General features: G+C 36.4%; 1 protein-coding gene across 4 annotated transcripts in view; it reads left to right on the top strand.

Moving 5' to 3' along the window:
• Positions 1-18,454, top strand: part of PCCA (propionyl-CoA carboxylase subunit alpha) — a 566,570-nt gene that overhangs the window by 391,993 nt on the left and 156,123 nt on the right. For all 4 annotated transcript variants that reach the window (XR_011047688.1, XM_068395362.1, XM_068395359.1 and 1 more), the window contains 4 exons: positions 2,860-3,003; positions 4,542-4,616; positions 9,848-9,916; positions 10,742-10,817. Coding sequence is in view for 3 of the 4 variants with exons in the window: in XM_068395362.1 (XP_068251463.1) it covers positions 2,860-3,003; positions 4,542-4,616; positions 9,848-9,916; positions 10,742-10,817 (364 nt within the window). In the remaining variant the exon portion in view is untranslated. The remainder of the gene's footprint in view (positions 1-2,859; positions 3,004-4,541; positions 4,617-9,847; positions 9,917-10,741; positions 10,818-18,454) is intronic.

The raw sequence follows: 18,454 nt of genomic DNA, 5'->3' as shown, positions 1-18,454 counted from the left end.
AAAAAAAGAGTGACAGCTGAAGTAGAAGGCTGAAAAGTAAGAGGAGAACATTTAAAGCCTAGCTTTTAGTAGTGATTTAAAAATAGATACAACAGTTACCTTGGTCAAATAGCTGTGACAGTTATTCTAGAGCTTTCATAAGTAGGGAATGATGATGCCTGTGTTTTCTTTTTTGAGAGGGTAGGGAGAAGGAGTCTAATTTCTTCACTTCTTCCCCCATCCCCTACCTTGCTTTGTAAAAGATTAGAGCTTTGATTTCATATCCTGCGTGTATGTCTTTAGAGGTGCAAGAATCCACCCACAGAACCTCATTGCAGGGTGCTTGTTGAACCAGGATAGGGCATTACTGCTTTCTTAATGTCCTTTTGTACTGTGTGCTGAAGCATATTCCGTATAATGCTAAAAATACTGACCCCCTCCTGCACCTCCCCTTGCTGAAAGAAATCTGCAAATTCTAAAACGTGCGGTTTGAGCTGTGCACCTCACTGAAAGGTTAAAGTTACAAATAAGTCAACTAGGATTTCAAGGTTAAATTTCTTTTCTACCCCATTTTAGTTATCCGATGGTCTTAACGTATATTAAAATGCATTTTAAATGTATTTGGTACCCCAAAATTAGTGATATGATTGGCGCTATCTACATTATGCCTAAACAGCACTAGTTAAAGCACAGTCCTAAAAGAAAGCAGAACAACTTCTCCCCACCCCAAAAAAAACCTCAAAAAATTTTCCTCATCATATTTTCTGAATGCTGTTTTGTGTGCAGACACAAAGGGAGTATTTTGAAGAAACTGAAGAAAATATTGACCAAGTCAAAGATCTGTATTGAAGAATGGATTAAATAAATGTTTGTGAGTTGTAAGAACCAAACAACAAAAATATTTTTCTTTCCAGAAACATTCCATCCTATTTTGATCATCAACAATAAAGTGGAAAACAACAATGAAGCTATTGAATCTGGAATGCCAATTGCAATCCAAGAAAAATGACAGTGTAACTAAATAATGCAAATGTCTTTGGAAAAAAACCCCAAATATTGTATTTTAATTATCTGGAACGTTAGAATTCCAAATGTGTTCTAAACTCAAAAGTGATTTTTTAAAACTTAAATTCCAAAATAAGAGAATAAGTTCTGTTACCACACATTCATATTTGGATAAATAGCTTTCTATTAAAACTTAAGGAGTTTTAATAGAAACTTCAAGTCTTAATAGAAACTGAATTGCTTCAATTTAGCACTGCAGGGTAGACACTGAGATGTTTCATAGATTCTCCAAATACTGTTATTAAGCTTGACATGCTGGAGAATATCATGTGTTAGGTAGAATCAAGATTGAATCCCAAAGGTACATCCTTAAACTGTATAATCAGATTCCCATTTCAATGTCATTTTTATCCTTCAAAGAATAGGTGCTTGTTTCAGTGATGATTTGTCATTAAAATTATGTCAAAACGTCTTAAAAATGTTGTTGAAACTCTAAACAGTTTAAACTCACAGCATACACAGGGCTAATTATGGATGCCATCTGTTTATTTTTACAAAGCTTTTTTCTTAAAGACCAAAGCATCTTCTTGTTCTGATAAGCCACAAGATTATTATAATGAATAAATGTTTTCCTTAATACTAGTGTAGCTGCAGGAAGAAAGACAAGTGATTTGGTCACTGACCTTTTCCTGTGTCACAAAGTGTACATAGTATGACCTCTCATGATAGAGAAACGATTGTAAAGTGCGTTTTCTGAAGGTATTTTGGCCCTTGGAATAAAAACGTTTTATAATAAAAATGGCAGTTCTCTCATAATTTGTATATAGAAAGTCTTAGAGCTGTCTCTGTGTGAAGAACATGCTTTTAGCATGTCTGCGTTTTATTTCGTCTATATGGTGCGCCTTCCTGTCTTTGGGTGCTTTTTTACTGTACCATGTCTACTTAAAGGTATTTTAAAGTTAATAAATGTGTCCCTTTATATCCCCTTTTCAAGGAAAAAAGTGTGTATGCGCGCACACATGTGCACGCTTGTACGCACATGCCTGGGTTAGTGTGAATGACGGGTATTCCCATGGCAGCATCATCCAAAGCCGTTAGCAGCAATTTGCTGAGAGCGCAGAGTGACTCTGCTGGTCCAGCCCAGCTATTGTGCATGCTAAGCGCTAAACAGATAAGTCTGGAGCAGGGGGGGAAAAAAAATTGAAGGATCCATCTGCTCATTTCTGCTACACTGCGCTGATGCAAGATTACGCTAATCTGGTTGCTTGTCAGGACAGGTTAGTGAAAGCAGGCGAATGGGTGAGATTTAGGGTAGGCTAGTTCTATGGAAAATTGTAAGCCGCTCCTGTATGTGCCATGTTAAGTGTAGCAGAATGGGTTGATTATCAGCTACTTTGAGATTTTCAGTTAAAATATATTTATGGCTATGGTGCGAGTCTTTTCAAAACAAAATCAAATGGGAAAAGCTTCTGAACAAAGAAAAATTAACTCCTCATCACAAGGTGCATTTGAATTTGTAAAATAAATGGAAAAAAAACCCAACCCTGCAAAACCCCAAACCCTTCTAGGTCTTCTCTATCATTTTCCTTTTGTATGCTGCTTGTAGTTACTGTAATCTGCTCATTAATTTTGGGGGGATTTCCCTGCAAAGAAGGTGGTTGCTGGGGTTTGTAAAGTAGAATTTTTTTTGGGAAAAAGACCAAGATGGGAGCCTATTCTTTGTCTGTTCTTTGGCTCATCTAATTTCTTGTTTATCTGTGATTGTTTACAGAGAAGGGTGGGTTTTTTCCCCCCCCTTTTTTTTGTGTGGTTTTTTTGTTGGGTTTTTTTTTTTTTTTTTAGTTACCTACTGACTGACAGTTCTTGACCTTGCAGGTTGAACATCCCGTCACAGAATGCATTACCGGCCTGGACTTAGTCCAAGAAATGATCCGTGTTGCTAAGGGTTACCCTCTCAGGCACAAACAGGCTGATATTCCCATCAATGGCTGGGCGATTGAATGTCGAGTTTATGCTGAGGTAAATGAGTGGTAATGGGGAGGAGGGTAGGTGGTTGACTTGTGGAGTAATAATACCCAGGTGTGGATAGATGCCAAGGTGAAGTCAAGGAACATCATATGATGGCCACAATTTAGAGTATGTAACACAAATGGTTAATGAGCTTTTATAGAATTTTTATTTTTTAATTCAAAATAAACAGTATGTATTTCAACATACCTTTCTTCTGAAAATCAAAATTAAAAGTGGTAAAAGAGTTAACTAAGGTTTATTTCTAAGGTTACTTGCTCTATGTTCTGTTCTCATTTAATGATGCAGTGCTGGAGATATTTGCTACAGTTTAGTGTTTCCAGGTTTCTTAACTTGTGTACTTGAAACTTGTCTTAAAAAGACAGTTGAAATTCAATGGCTTACAGAATTTTTATTGTTGTACTAAAACATTTTAATAGGTTGCTGAAAAAGCGAGTTATACATCTTCTGAAACTACAGTTCATATAGGATAAACTTTCGAGGTGCACTCCAAGACAATAACTTTATAATTATGCTATGACTCTATCTCACCTTAAAAAAAGCTTACTAATATATAAAACCCATTTTCAAGCATGTGTAGGACATTTCAAGGTAATGTCTTTTTGCTGTCTTTTTTGATATATGGAAATCAAGATTTATTAATTAAACAATGATACTTAGCTTCCTTCACTTTGTTTGAGGAATGTTTTAGGTAGCTGTGCTTTTCAAAAATAATTCAGCATCTTGAGATGTTTTTTCCCTTGTTTAACAATTGTGGCTTTTGTGACGCAGGGCAACTTAATTTATGTTTTTTTTTTTTCCTTTCTCTCCATGACATGCACATAATGTTCAATGTGCTCTACTGATTACAAGTTATATGAACTATTTTGATAAAGAATAAATATTTGCCCTGTGATTGGCATGGAAGCTGTTCTGAGTATGAGTAGGCTTTACCGTGGAATAACTGGTGCTTGGGCTTTTTTCTTTTTTTGTTCAACCTGAATTCCCTCACATTTATAAGTAAGTAATGGATCCAACTACTTTGCCATGAGTTTGCCATTATTCTTTAGGCCATGTATTTATTTGCCGTCCTATTACATTTATATTGGTATTGCATTATGTAGGAGATTTCCAAAGGCATAAAGGTCAGTTTGATTTCTTAAGATAATTGAATTTCTAAGTGCCCTTTTTATTTGTGAAATTTTTTTCCTTATACTCTCTTTCAACTCCACCCTTCTGAATACTTTCCCATCCTTCTTCCAAGGCACGATGTAGGAAATGAAAATTTCATCTTCATATATTTTGGTGGTGTACTGTAGCTATGTGCAGAGCACTTCTTTCCTGCAATGCAAAAGAATTTATATGCTTCCAGTTCTTTATTTGGAGTCGCAGAGATAGATGGATGAAGAAATGTACTTCAGCACAAGTAATTCTGGGGAAGAAAACAAAGTTATTCCAGCAGTGGTTTCTGTTAGACTTCAAACTTTTTAATGTTATCTTCTGCGCATCTGTAAAAGCTTAATGCTTTCTCATGTTGAATTTTATTTCAGGACCCCTACAAATCTTTTGGCCTGCCATCCATTGGTAAACTGTCTCAGTATCAGGAACCATTGCACGTGCCAAGTGTAAGTAACTTGGTTTTGGTTTTCATAGGTGCTGAGTGTTTCTTTTATAGCTAGAGACTATAAGGACTCAGCAGCTTTGTAAATCGGGCCTTTTTTCCAGATCTTTGCTGGGGTGGGGGGGATGGGACATGGCAATGCTTATTTGTGCAACCTGAAAAACTGCTTAAAAATGTACAGTTCCAAACTGGCTTTAAAATGTTTAAATTGGGTATAACAGGAAACCATTATATGTTGAAATAATTTGTCACATTCTATAACTTTCAGCTTAAGGTTTTCAAACACAGCTTTAGTAAAAATACCGTGGTGATTAGAAAGGACAGTGAAACGTTGAGTCAACTCCTTAAACACAGAGAACTGGAGACACCAGTGCGAAACTACCAGTGCTTTCTGTTTAGCTTTGTACATTTTAAAGAGGAAATTTGTTAAAGCGGTTATTACACATTTCAGGATACAGTCTAACTATATGGAATGCCTGTTTAACTAACAGTGTTTTCTGGTACGTGTAAAGAACAAGGACACTGCCTTTCTGTAAAATCAAGGTAGTCTTAAGCCATAAGTGCGCATATACATGACACTATGTCAGCTAGTGGAATGACAAGGCTGTAACATCTGTGAATACGATTATTCAGTCTGATTGCTTGCACGGCAAATAGGGAAAGATTACAGGAGGAATCTTGAATGTGGAGATGTTATTGGATAGATGATTTATTTAGCTTCTTAAATTGTTTTTGCCCGTGTACTTTCTGAAGGGACTTGACCCTTTCTGGTCTTTAAGGTTTCATGCTGTGTTCAAAGCCTGAAAGCAGAAAAAAATTGTGAAGATCTAAAAGGCATTATGCAATCTTAAAGAGGACATGAGGGAAAAAGGTATCATTAAATGTATCTAAACTTTTTTTTTAATGAAACAAAGTGTGTATTTAATAAGAATTTATAATGAATACTCCAGTGGTTGTTAGAAGTTTTCACCATGTTGTAATAGCTAACAGGATGTCAAACATTTTGCCCTTGCAAGTTTTTGCAATTTGCAATTTTCCAAACGTGAGACCTGTTGAAAGTACAAGTGATAATGGACAAACTATACCCCCTACAGTCTTTGTCCCACCAAATCTTTCTTCAATTAATGCTGCAGCAGGAGTTTTATGTAATAACATTTGCGCTTGTGAGCCATCCATACAAAGAAAAAAACAATTAAAATGCCTTAAATGTTCTGCTTACTGCTGTTATTTGCTTGTGTGAATGTTGCATGTCAGCTAAATGGACCACGGAATAGATAAAGTGATTGGGTGCAGGAGAGTGCATGCTAAGCTTTGTCTATCATTATTGCTGGGAGCAATCAAATTGATGCCAGCAGGACAGTAGACGCATTGACAGCTGTAATTATGTATCTCCATGGTGATCACTTTTGGCCTGTCATGGAGGCCCTTGAGTCCCCTCCCTTGCACGCATTTAATCAGATTGGGCTGTCACTTGTCAGGTAGACGGGGTGGGCTGGGAGTTGTGCTTAGGCGGAGAGGTGAATTGAAATGAAGGGTGGGAGATGCCTGATCGCTTCACGTGGTCCATTGTGGTGCCGAAGAAAGAAATTTTAATTATGCTGGAGGCTTCAGAGCAATGGTTTGAGGAGCTCATATGGAGTGTCTAGGCTGTTCTCTTTCTGTTTACTTATATTGTTGTATTAAAAATAGAACAGCTATTTTTATGTATTTTTAAGACACTCATGGTTTGGTGTCTTAATACATATTTTCTGCCACTGTGAAACTAATTTTTCTCCTGAGAATGTCATGCCGCTAAGAACAAAATTAATATGACTAAAAAAGTTCAGCATTACAGGCCCATTGTGCCACAGTGTTTGTTTTCTGCATTTTAGATTTTGGAATTGTCAACAAGTTGCCTTAAAAAAAATTAGCAGAGACTTATAGTGTGTCACAGTGAGTTTGGCCCATGAGTAGTGTATTGACAAATACATCTTCAATTAATTTCTTCCGTGTCTCACGTTAGCTCTGATTGTCTACCTGTGCCCATGTGTCAGCTGCTCAAGCTGGTGGAACGGGTGTGCATGGCTGTGTGAGGGTTTTTTTTCTTAGCCATAGATAGGAACATACTGGCCATTTTTGTGTCATGTAGTCTGTAATTTTCTTAGAACATGGTACTCATAAATATAAATTTTTTTTCATCTTTGATAGTGAAGCTTAAGATAGGTAACCACAAAAACCTGTATTGTGATAGTGAGCATTCATGTTCAATGCTCTTATACAACATAGCAAATGTACTGCCATACCTGAAGAGCTCCAGCATTGCTCTTTGCCAGTATGATGGGCAGTCTGGTCTTCTAATGACTCTTACCAGAAAGAGAAAACTCTTAGACTCTGATATGGCAAAGAACTGAGAAATACTAGAACCTGTGTGTGCTGGTAAGTGGAATTTGATGCACTAATAGTTCATTGCAGGACTAGGACATAGATAATGCTTTTTTTTCCCTCTTAAGCTTTTTTTATCTTTCAGTTTACTGTTGTTTTAGTGTAATAACACATAATGGTAGTACAACAGCAATAAAAGTGTTTGAGCCTATAATACCAATGAGCTGTAGGGTACAGCAGGATCTTGAACCATAGCCTTTCTTTGGTATTTTAAATACTGAGTAAAAGAAAGGAGGTATGTTAAGCAGAAGTAAATGCTGGAGGTCTAATAAGTAGTGCTATTATTTGTCAAGTTAAGCACATTATAGCGAGTATCTGTTGAATTAAGTTTTCTTTTTCATCCAATATTCATTAAGTTCTGTCACACCATATAGTTTTTAAAATCACCTACTGTTACCAGGCTCTGAAAATGTAAGCCCCACAGAGAGAACTGAAGATGGTAAATGTATTTCTCTTCCGCTGTCATTTTTTTAGTCATCCTGAGTTTATTTTATGAAAATTAAACTTCTACAGCGGGCTCCAGATTTTTTTTTAAAAAGGGAATTATGCTGTAGTTTTAAAAGACTTTATGATTCTCACTAATTTTTTGTTTTTCAGGATATAGTACTTAAGAAAAAGTGTAAATTGTATAGTGGTATGTGTGTACGTTGTGTATCAACAGAAACAGAGTGGGCAGAGCACGTAGTCAGTAGCCTCAGAAGCCTTGCATTAACTTCAAAGTCTGACTAACGTGCTTACTCTGGGTCTGAATTATGCACCTTACATGGTTTTTTCAATTTGTCAAATTATGATATACATGTATAAATACTTACATGCACATGTATGCATATGTAAAGCACCCCTGAACGCTTGTATGTAATCACTTCATAGGTGTTACTTTGGAGACAAAAGTCAGAGTATAATTCAAGTATGTGTGGAGTATGTATGTCATACCTTCATGTCTTATATATGTATTGTATACTACAAAAAAATATTATGGACAAGGGATTTATTTGGGACTGAGTAGGTAAATTAATTTTTTCTGATTTGTATGTGAGAATGTATGCATTGACTTTATATATAGGCAGACATCTGGGGAGGAAAGATGGTTTAGCAGTTACAAGAAGGGGAGCTGGGAAATACGCTGCATGTTTCTTCTGTAATCATGACATGTCTGAACTACCTTCTCATCAGTAGCTAATGTTAAATGTACCTGATATGGGTAGTGGGGGGCCTAGTTAAGCATAGATAAAGCACATTCAGATAAGATGTGATAAAAATGCTACAGAAGTGCTACTACCTTTATATATGAATAAGTATGCTATACAAATAAACATAAACATGTAAGAAACAATATATAAATATATAAGTATAAATATATAAATACAAACATATGAATAAGTATATGCTTTTTTAAAATAAAAAGAACATAATGTCATAAAACCTGGTCAGACAGTATTTCTTACTGAAGAAAGTGAGTACACCTGCTAGAGTATCTTTTTATGTCATTTGGATAATAAAGTCATCAGCATGCCCTCATGTGGATTCTGTAGACAAGAGGTTCTACATGTGGTCCCTTGATAATTGCCTAAATTAAAATATTAAAGGCCTAACAGCCGTTGTGTTGACCTTTTTCTGCCTTGCTGCAGACAGATGAGCTGCTGTTTATTACAAAGGTTCCTTCCCACAGGTGAAGATTTAAGTGAGATTCCAGGACCCTCTTTCCCACCTCCTTTACAATGCTGTGTATCGGAGCCCTGCTGCTTCAACAGCTTTGATTAGAGCCCTCCATCCTTATGATCCCCAGAATGTGTTTATCGCTCTCAAGTTATTTTGATTAGTTTTTAAAAAATATTTCAGATTCCAGCGCTCAAAAGCAGCAATTTAATAAACATTTATTCCCTAGAAAATGCTCATTTGAAAAGTTTTGTATGGCTAACCTCATTGCTACAGTGATGAAGTCAAACTGAGAGATGAAAACAAGAATCAGCAATATACTAACTGACTTGTTGGCTGGTTAACAGCAATCAGCCTTTTCAAAAGAAATTTTTGAACCTGTGTTATTTTTTTCCATGAATATTGCAGAATCAGAGCTTTAATTGGGGCTGTGTCCTTACAAAGCAAAGCCGTGGAAAAAGCTGTGTAAACATTAAAGCCTCAGGAGAACAGCGGCAACAGAAAAAAAATGTTTTACAGTTGAGAGGGTGAGGCGAAGAAGGAAAGTGTGACAGACATGAAAACCACAGGATCAGTATTCCTATGGAGCTGATAAGCAGAGCTCCAAAGTTCCTGCTGAATGCTCCCTACTTGTATTCCTACTGGAGCCCTTGGAAGGGCTGTAGCAGAACATGGGGGACATGATTACATATAGATGCAGAAAGGATGTGATTATAAGGGGCATCCTTCATGCCACGTGTCAGTCAGAAGAATAATTACAACTGTATTTTATTACAGGGATTAAATCAGAATTGGATGCATTCAGAGTTGAAGTTTAGAATGTGTAACATGACCTAAATTGTTAAATCAAATTTAATGTGTTTACTGTGCATTCTAGGAGAACAAAAGAGAATTTTGACTATCAACTGAAGATTGAAGTCATGTTTTCTTTTAAAGGAGAGAATAACTTGCAGGTGTTTTTCCTGGTGGAGAAAAAAGCTCCCCTTCTCCCCCTCCCAGCTTCTCTGAAAACAAATAATTATTCTAGTGCTTCACGGGGAAAAACTGTATGTGATAAAATTCATGGGTGTTATATTTTATGCCTGCCAGGTAGATTTGACCTATGTTCAAATATTTTTTTTCCAGTATATAATTATTTTTGCTTCTTATTTTTTGAAGGTACGTGTTGACAGTGGCATACAACAAGGAAGTGATATTAGCATTTATTATGATCCTATGATCTCAAAAGTGAGTTGATGATTATTTTTCAGTATTCTAAAGGTATGAAACTCTAATTTTATACACAGGTCTTTTAAAGGAGGGAGAGTAAAGGATTGGTAAATCAGTATTTTAAGTGCTAGGCAAAACATGCCTCAAGGGAGTATGAAAGGAGTGAAGGAAGATGTGGTGTAGAAGAAATTTAGTGTCAATTCTAAACAAAATTTTTTGTGTCTTTTGACACCGTAGTTGTCTTGCAGTTTCTGATAATTAAAAGGAATCTGATTTAAACAGTAGCCATTACTTTCAGACTTAGGTGCTGCCAATCTATCTTTTTTTAAAGTAACCTAGCCAGAACTGAAATTTCAATAATTCTGGCTTCCAGAAACAAGCAGTGACAGAAATGGTTGATAGTGTCTTTTAGTATTAGTTCTTATTCATCAGTAGCATATTGGTAAAATTAAAATATGACATTATAGTCAGAGTTCAGTTGTCAAAAAAATTCACACTTAAATCTTAGAAGTCGGTTGGGCGTTAGAGATCAGGAGAGTCATCTAGGTATTGAACCTCTGCTCTAATTTTCTGTGTGCCTAAAGAAGAAGAGAGAGCTTGTTTAGATGCTTTAAGTTTTATGAAGGAAAAGTGATTGGCCTTCTTTCATTGAATGGGTTCAGAGATCTTAGTTTTCTCTGGATGTTTTAGAGAGCCTCTGAAGCACAGATACAGTAACGTGTGAGAAATGTTTTTGTGACTGCAGAAGTTCTACAAACCATTTTCATTTTTAAATGCTATTGAGAATCTAAAGACAAATGTTATCTCATTTCTAGGTAACTTAAATACTTTCTTTTTTTTTAGCTGATTACCTATGGCTCTAATAGAGCTGAAGCACTGAAAAGAATGGAAGAGGCCTTGGACAATTACGTAATTCGAGGTAACTACAGAAATTTGGGTTCCTAGTGTGATAGGCTACCATTTCTTTCAAGAAAACAGCTTGAAAATGTAATAATTAGCAAATTGAGTAAAGTTCCCACTTCTTAAGTGCAAATTAAAACGCGAAAAGTTTGTGTTAATTAAGATGAGAAGATACATCAAATCTAAAGAGACTTCATTTTTTTCTCCATTGTTTTTGCTTGAATATTATGAGATAAATATTTAAATTGTTTCCTTAAACTCCTAAGGGTTTTCACAAAATGGTAGCATATACTTCAGTTATTATGTTGTGGAGAGGGGGAAAAAGACTACTATACTGTAAGAAATTTAAAGTAGTTGCTATCTTATAGCTGTTTTAATACATAGAGTATGGGCAAATAATATCACAATGCAGTATTTGATCGTGTATGTGTATATATATTTTTTTATTTTCAAGGTAATTGTTTAAGTTTGGGCAAATACAGCTGTAGGCTGATAATCAGAATGTGTTTCAGCTATTGCTGACTGACTGCTTAGGAGAAGTAGCTGTTCTTCTGGCCTTTCCAAGCAGCAGGGGTGAATCAACCATGACCACTTTAACTCCTTCTAAGTTTTAGAGAGGGAAGTCATTGTTTGTGTAGGAGAAATCTTTAGATCTTGCTCTGTGTCTTACAGAAAATAAGAAGGAAAACTCATAGGAGAGGAAAAAATTGGATTTCTTATCCTTTCTTTTCCTGGGGGTGATTAGGGAAGGGAACTGTAATGTGGCAAAAATCTTCATTTTACCACTCAGCTGTGTGGGTGTTTGGGGGAGTTATGTTTTTTCATTACTAGTCAGTATACTTGAGGAACCCCAGGGTAGGTGGGAAGGAAACTGTTGGAGGATTTGCTGCCTTTATTCCTTGTTTTGGTTACTGGACAGGTTGTGCCATGGTTTGAGATGGGAGAAGGGCTTGGAACACTTATTTAATTCTTCCTCTGAGTGGCTGGGAGGAGGAGCAGGAGAGACCTTGTGTAGCAGACATCGTATGAGTGTTTCTGTGCAACTTGGTTTGGCTTTAATGCTGTCTGCTGAATACTGCAGATGCTTTGTCAGACTAGAAAGATTTATCTGTCTAGAGGAAAATGAACATCCCTCTGCCACAGTGTAGCTAGATAGGTGTCAGGGTTAGCCATTGTAAATGAACTGCATAACTCTAAAGTGGATTTATACTGGTGCAACTTGAGCCATTAGGCTATTGCAGTACAATGTACTGATGTAAACCCCTGCTGTATATCAGCTGAGTAAATTTATATGAGAGAGAAATTTATACCACTATAGCTAGACTGATGTGAGGTGGGTTATTTTTTTTGTTTTTAATGGAGACAAGCTCTGGATTCAAACTCAGTTTGAATTAATAGAAAATTATGCTAGAAGGATTATAGTTAATGAGAATATTGGAACTGTGTGTGGAGCTCGGTCTTTTATTGTGTGCTATACTATGGAATGGAACCTAATTGTTTGTTCTTAGTGTTTTACACAGATGTGTATGTACCTAATAATAGTCCCACAGATACAAAAACATCTACAAAGGATATGGCATCTTACATATGAAAATTACTAATTCGCATTCTGGATTTTTTTGCAGTCTTTTATTAGTATGCATGTATGCATTTATGCATCTAGTATTTCTATCTGTGAAAAAGCTCTTAATCCATTAAAAATATTGAAAGAGGTAATAAATGAACTATGGAGGGAATGCATTTTTTTTAAAGTATTACAAAGCACAAATTTTAATTTACCACAGGTTTCAAAAGTAGATAAATTTCCAGAACATTTTTTTAGTTGCAATGAGCAGTGGTTTCCATTCGAAAACCAACAGGATTTTTTTGTAGTTTTACACAACTGGTAGTTTCTTCTCAGGGTTTATTTGAAATGTAACATTCATGGATATGAAAGTATTTCTTCTCTTGCCTAGTGTGAACGATGCTTGATAGGACAGTTTGTAGAAACTGTCCTGTCTGTAATGTTCTGAACTGCATTGACATGTGCAGAACTCCTCCTTGTTCAGAGGAGTTGTCTCTAAGTTCAAGTAAGCCTAGCAGGTGATGCAGAAGTAGTAATATATTGGTGTTTAAATGTGCAAAAATAATTAAACATCAGAAAAGTAAAAGCAGTTTCATACATTTTTTTCAAAAATGTGTATATTTTTGCTTTAAAATGTTAAGTGTTATGTAAAACAATATTAAACCACCTTGATCTTATGTGCCTCACATGAAGTCTTCTCCCTAATTTGGTCGTTATTAGTCGTAAAAGGTACAGAATAGTTTTATATGTGGCTTTGAAGTTAACTTAGTTTTATATTTGAATAGTGACCCTGTACATAACTATTTAGAGATCACTGTAGTCTTCCTGAATAGCATGCTCCGTATTCCTGTTTCTGAAACACCACCCCCCAATGTTCCTTGGAAGCAGCTTTTTATGTTTGCTTTGTGTTTTAGAGACAGTGTATTTTTCCCTGTAAGTAACGTCTCTTCTGAGTTACAAAGCGTTCTAGCTAAACATTAGCAGCTGAAGTCAGTGTGAATGGTACTGATAATATACACTGTGAGAATTTAAATTCCCAAGAATTGCAATGTTTCTGTAAGCAAAAATGCTCATTCACTCACATACGATGGGAATGGGATGGGGTGACTTGGTAACAGGTCAAGGAACAATCTAATGAGTAGCTTAGGGACTGCTAATGGAAGATGGGATCTTTCCCATCACTTCTGTGTCACCAGTTCAAAGCAGGCAAAAGTTGGTAAGGACTTCTAGTCACTAATATTTTGATGGTTGCTTGCTGACCTGTGTGAACTCAGTGGTCTTTATCCAGTTCCTAGAAGACAAATGTCCTCTTGGAACAAATGCTACCATGTAATGTATTCATGGCAGTCCAGCAGAGCATCCAGAGACTGAAGGGCACAGTGACCCCCAGGAGGTGACTGCCCCAGGTGGGTTGAGGCATGCTGACAGTGTAAAGTGCAAGGACTTACTCTGCTGTTCCTTGTCCTACTGGCTGTATGAGCAGAATTCAATTTCTAATGCTGCAGCTTTAGGATAGCCGAGAGCTACCCCATTCCCTTTTAGCTCCATTCCACTACAGGGAACAAGTCCTCAGACTATATGTCTTCATTGACTTGTTTTCTAGGACCGGATAGTACCTGGCCTTGAATCCCATGGTTTCAGCTGTCCCATCCCCAGTTACGTCTGTCTGACAACAACATGAAGGAGATTAATTAAATTTTCAAAAAATGTAATCTAATCTTTTGAAGAAAGCAGACTTATGCAAAATTTGAGTAAATAATATTTTAAGCAACCAAGACTGCATCATGTAGTGCCTGTAATAGCAGTATCTTGATTATAAATGCTGAATAAATAAAATTGTAGTATTTACAACAATGCTATGCTCTGAAAATGCCTATTGCCTTAACATTTTATTACAGTTTGTTCTGGTGACAACTTGCACACACTGAAATAAGAAATTCTACAGTCTATTCGTCGGTAGGTGCTAACAGTGTGACTGACTCAAGATACATTCAATGTGGTCATGAGAACGTAATCTGCGTCTTATTTCCTGTGTAATATCTGCAGTGCTATTAATGGGAGCAGGTTAAAGTTTAGGATAGCACTTCTTTGAGTGGTGGATTGGATTAAATGATCTCATTAGGTCCTTTACAGTCTAAATTATTCTGATAGGAACCAACTCCTCCATTGAGAACTCATCTGAATTCAGAACCTCAGTTGAGACTTCTGAATGAGGAAGGGTCTAATTAGGTAACATTTTTATCTGTGGGACTTCCAGTATAGTTCAGGGATGATTAATGTTCAAGGTCTAACCTGGATTTGTCTCAAGCAGATACACTTTTCGTTTTATCCGGTGGTTACTGGAGAATTTGAGAGTACTGAAAAGTTCAAGACAGTGATTCAAGTGTAGAGGCACTGTTGATCATCAGGATGAGGCATGAGTTGTTTCCTGTGAGCTTGCACTGTTGTTAGTAGTTCATCTTTCTCTTGTTTTATGCCACTTTTCTACAGAAACTGAAGGTTTTGTTTCTTCTTTTTAATTTGAACAACAGAAATAGGGTATTGGAAGAATGCCGTTCAGTGTGTCTGCTGTATGTGTAAAGACAACGTGTTCCCTCCTCTCACTTTCTCTTAAGATTTTAGCATGTGTTTGTCATGTAATTTATGATGCTGAATAATCTGTTCATTTAAAGGTGTATATAAAACCCAGTGTGAAGTTCTGGAAGGTTTATGCATGAAAATTGTTTTTATCTATTTAAATAAAACAAATGGACATATTTATGCAACAAGTAGAACTGTTTATCAGTTCACCAGAGGTCTGATTGGGCAGGTAGCTCATATCCCTGAGTGCAGAGATTCATGTAATCTTTCCTTCGGACCTCTATTTGCTTTTCATCTTCCCTGATGATTTAAATAGAAAGCAGTAACATGAACAGTTGTGTAAAGTCAACAGTTACCTGTTGAGATCCTGCTTGCTGTGGGAAATGGAATAGACCATTTGGGAGAAAGAAGAGTGAAAAAGGAGCGTCTGAGGAAAGAGCAAGCAGCAGACAGAGCAAGAAGGACTAGAAATGAGGGAGAAATAAGGCAGCCACCAACCAGGGGCGGGATCTTCCAGCACAGGGTAAAAGAGAATCATAGAAAAGAAAACAGAAGAGTGGTAAATAAGTGTGGTGATTGTTTGAGGGGAATGGGAATATAGAAGTTAACTCTTTGATATGAATGGAGACCTGCCAGAACAGTGGCAGCAGAAACTGTTGTCTTGAGTTCTTGCAGCTGTAGACACACTAATTGGGAGGAAAGAGAGTACTGTACTTAGTATTGTGGAGAAGGCCTTGTCTTTTCAAGAAAAAGCACCCAACAAAAAAAACCCCACACTTTTAGTATTTATCATATATTTCAAAGAAATTAATTTTCAGGTGCAAAAGTTTTCACAGTAAACTTTAATTAAATCCAAATGTCATCAATTACTGAATGCTTTTGTCTTTTATGTATTAACTTAAAAGATACTTCTCAGTGGCAGGGATACTTGTAAGTTTTATACTCTCCTCTATTCTGATCCCATGCAGGTATGCAAGTGTGCTTATTGGTATTGCGAACAAAACAGTCTTTATGTGTAAGTCAGTTTTCCTGCAAAAAGCATATAGTGTCTATTTTTAAAAAAGAATGAAACAGGCCTTGTTTTCCTGGTTGTGCTTTAGAAAAGCACTGCAACAGGTTGTACAACTGAACTGTGGATTCTCCCCTTTGCCTAGCAGAGGGAACAGGGGCTGGGAGTTCTGCCAGAGTCTCTGTTCTCAGACCCTTTGCAACAGGGACCAGCGGGTTCTCAGGTGTGTCAGCATGGAAACTGAAATTGGAGAAGGAAAAGCAATGAACTTAGTTCAAAACCACTAGAAGGGACCATTGCAGGATGCTAGGTAACATCAGCTTGGAGCACAGATGCTGGCATGAGGGAAGATTCTCCTCCTGTGTCTCCTCTCATTTTTTTCTTAAGACAGTCTCAGGGGAGGGAGTGGGAATGGCAGCTTGTCAGTGGAACGTTATGGTGTGTGGTTTAGGAAGGGTTATAGACTACTGCACTATGGAGGAGAAGGAGGGAAGGACAATTGAAGTGCAGGCTGGTCAGGTAAAAGTGGAAGGCAATGTTGTTGGTGCAGGAGAAGGGAAATAAAATAAGGTACTTTTATTTTTTTGTCAGAGAAGTTTTTTTTCAATTAGGAAAAAGAGTTGTGGCAATGAAAAACTACAAGAAATGCAGTGTGCCAGGTTGAGGAGGCATTGAAAGAGAAGTGCTGTTGTCTCTAGTTATGCCACTTAGATATAATGTTGTCCTGGTTTTCTATTCCCTGTCTTCAGAGTAAAGGGTTGGCTGAGGAGAGGGTGATGGCAGGATGGCCATCCATTTTCTTTCACTTGTTCTCGACAAAGCCTGCTTAACTTCTGCTTCCAATTATTCTGCTGGTTCAAACATTCATACATGTTTGCTAACACCATAAATAATGGACTGCTTAATCTTATTAAGAGGTTCAGAAGTGCATGCAGTACAAAATTTAGTTTCAATTTGAACTAATGATTTTTACAGTAGGATATTACCATATATTAGCTGCTTTTTTCCCCTCCCTTCTTTTCCCCCTTTTATTCTGGTCTATGTAGTTCTGTGAGCTCCAGATTTTAATAAGTAAAAGACTTACTGTTTTAACTGAAATACATGTTCAGTTCTGAGGGTCAGTTGTGTACTGATCCTATGTGAGAACTTTATGTGGATGTTTGTGTATCAAAATTACAAGTCTAAAAAGCCTTTCTTCTTGCCTTTGTGATGGGAATTTGTATGCAGATAGCCTGCTCTGAAGTGAATTGAAGCAAAACACAAGCTTTGGAAGACGATCAAACAGTTGAATGTTGAGGGTTTTAGGGAATATTATGAGAGCTTTTGGAATTGCAAACATGGAGGCTAGCTGGGTAGTAATCATGGACTCTGTAAAGTTGGTGTGTTGAAAGCAGTATTTTCATAGTCTGTTCAAATCTATGATAATATTCTTGATTTAAGTGGAAAGTAACAATCAATGTTTCATAATGCTAAGTGCAGAGTTTGATTAATATTTTTTTTATTTTTTGGTTAGAGAAATCAACTGGGATGCCTCCTAAATTTCATAGCATTTATTCTGATTCAACATTTAAATTGATTGGTGATAATTTAGCTTTGCTATTTTTTTAAAAAGAGAAACCTCTAGTACTGTACTCCACATGTTTTTGCAGTCGGTAAGTATGCAGATAAACTTCTTTCTGTTGCACTTAGCACAATTTGAAATTATCAGCGAGTTAAGTATATTCAACTGCTTATCTACAGAGAGGCATGTAGGACTCCAATTAAGTTTACATGGATAACTGCAGATTTGTGTTTGCGGACGTCAAGATGACAGAAGCTTAATACTGTAAAAAGGCTAATCAACACTGAATATGTTTAGTGTCAGTAAATATTTATAGTGAAAACGTTGCCTATGGTTTTGGTGCCCTGGCATTCCAAGTTCTGATTTTTAGTGAGTAAAAATGTGGTGTGATATCCTGTTCATAAACCTGCTATAAAATTTTTGTTTTCTATAAAATTAAATTTATTGTCTTTTTCTTCTTTGTGTTTTCTTGGGAAGACAGATTAGGAGTTAGGCTACAGTTTTTAAATTAATGAAGAATCTGGTATATTTAGCAAGGTTTTAAGGCAGATGTAATCCAGAGAATGAGGAAGGGAAGGAGGCAAGATAGAGACGGGCAGTATGGGGAGTAATTTCTTCTGATTATAATTTTTTTTTTTTTTTAATAAGGGCTGCTTCAAATAGTGGTTACTAATCAGCTCCAGTGAACAATGTGATTATTTAGTGTGCTCATATATTCATTAGGCAATAACTACAATTCAACTGGCAAATTAATTGAACCTCAGGAATACGTGTTTGTTATATATAAAACATAGAAATATAGATTTTTTTTTTTTTTTTTTGTTTAATTTCATTAGATCTCCAGAAGTTAAATGCTAGTCTTCTCTCTTTTACAAATGTATTCTGGAAAATGGTATGTCAAAATTGAAATCCAAGAAGTACATCTTAAATTGAACTTCTGGT

Source organism: Nyctibius grandis, chromosome 2 (genome assembly GCF_013368605.1).
Source record: "Nyctibius grandis isolate bNycGra1 chromosome 2, bNycGra1.pri, whole genome shotgun sequence".
NCBI classification, from domain to species: Eukaryota; Metazoa; Chordata; class Aves; order Nyctibiiformes; family Nyctibiidae; genus Nyctibius; species Nyctibius grandis.
This window is presented reverse-complemented; position numbering and strand designations above follow the sequence as displayed.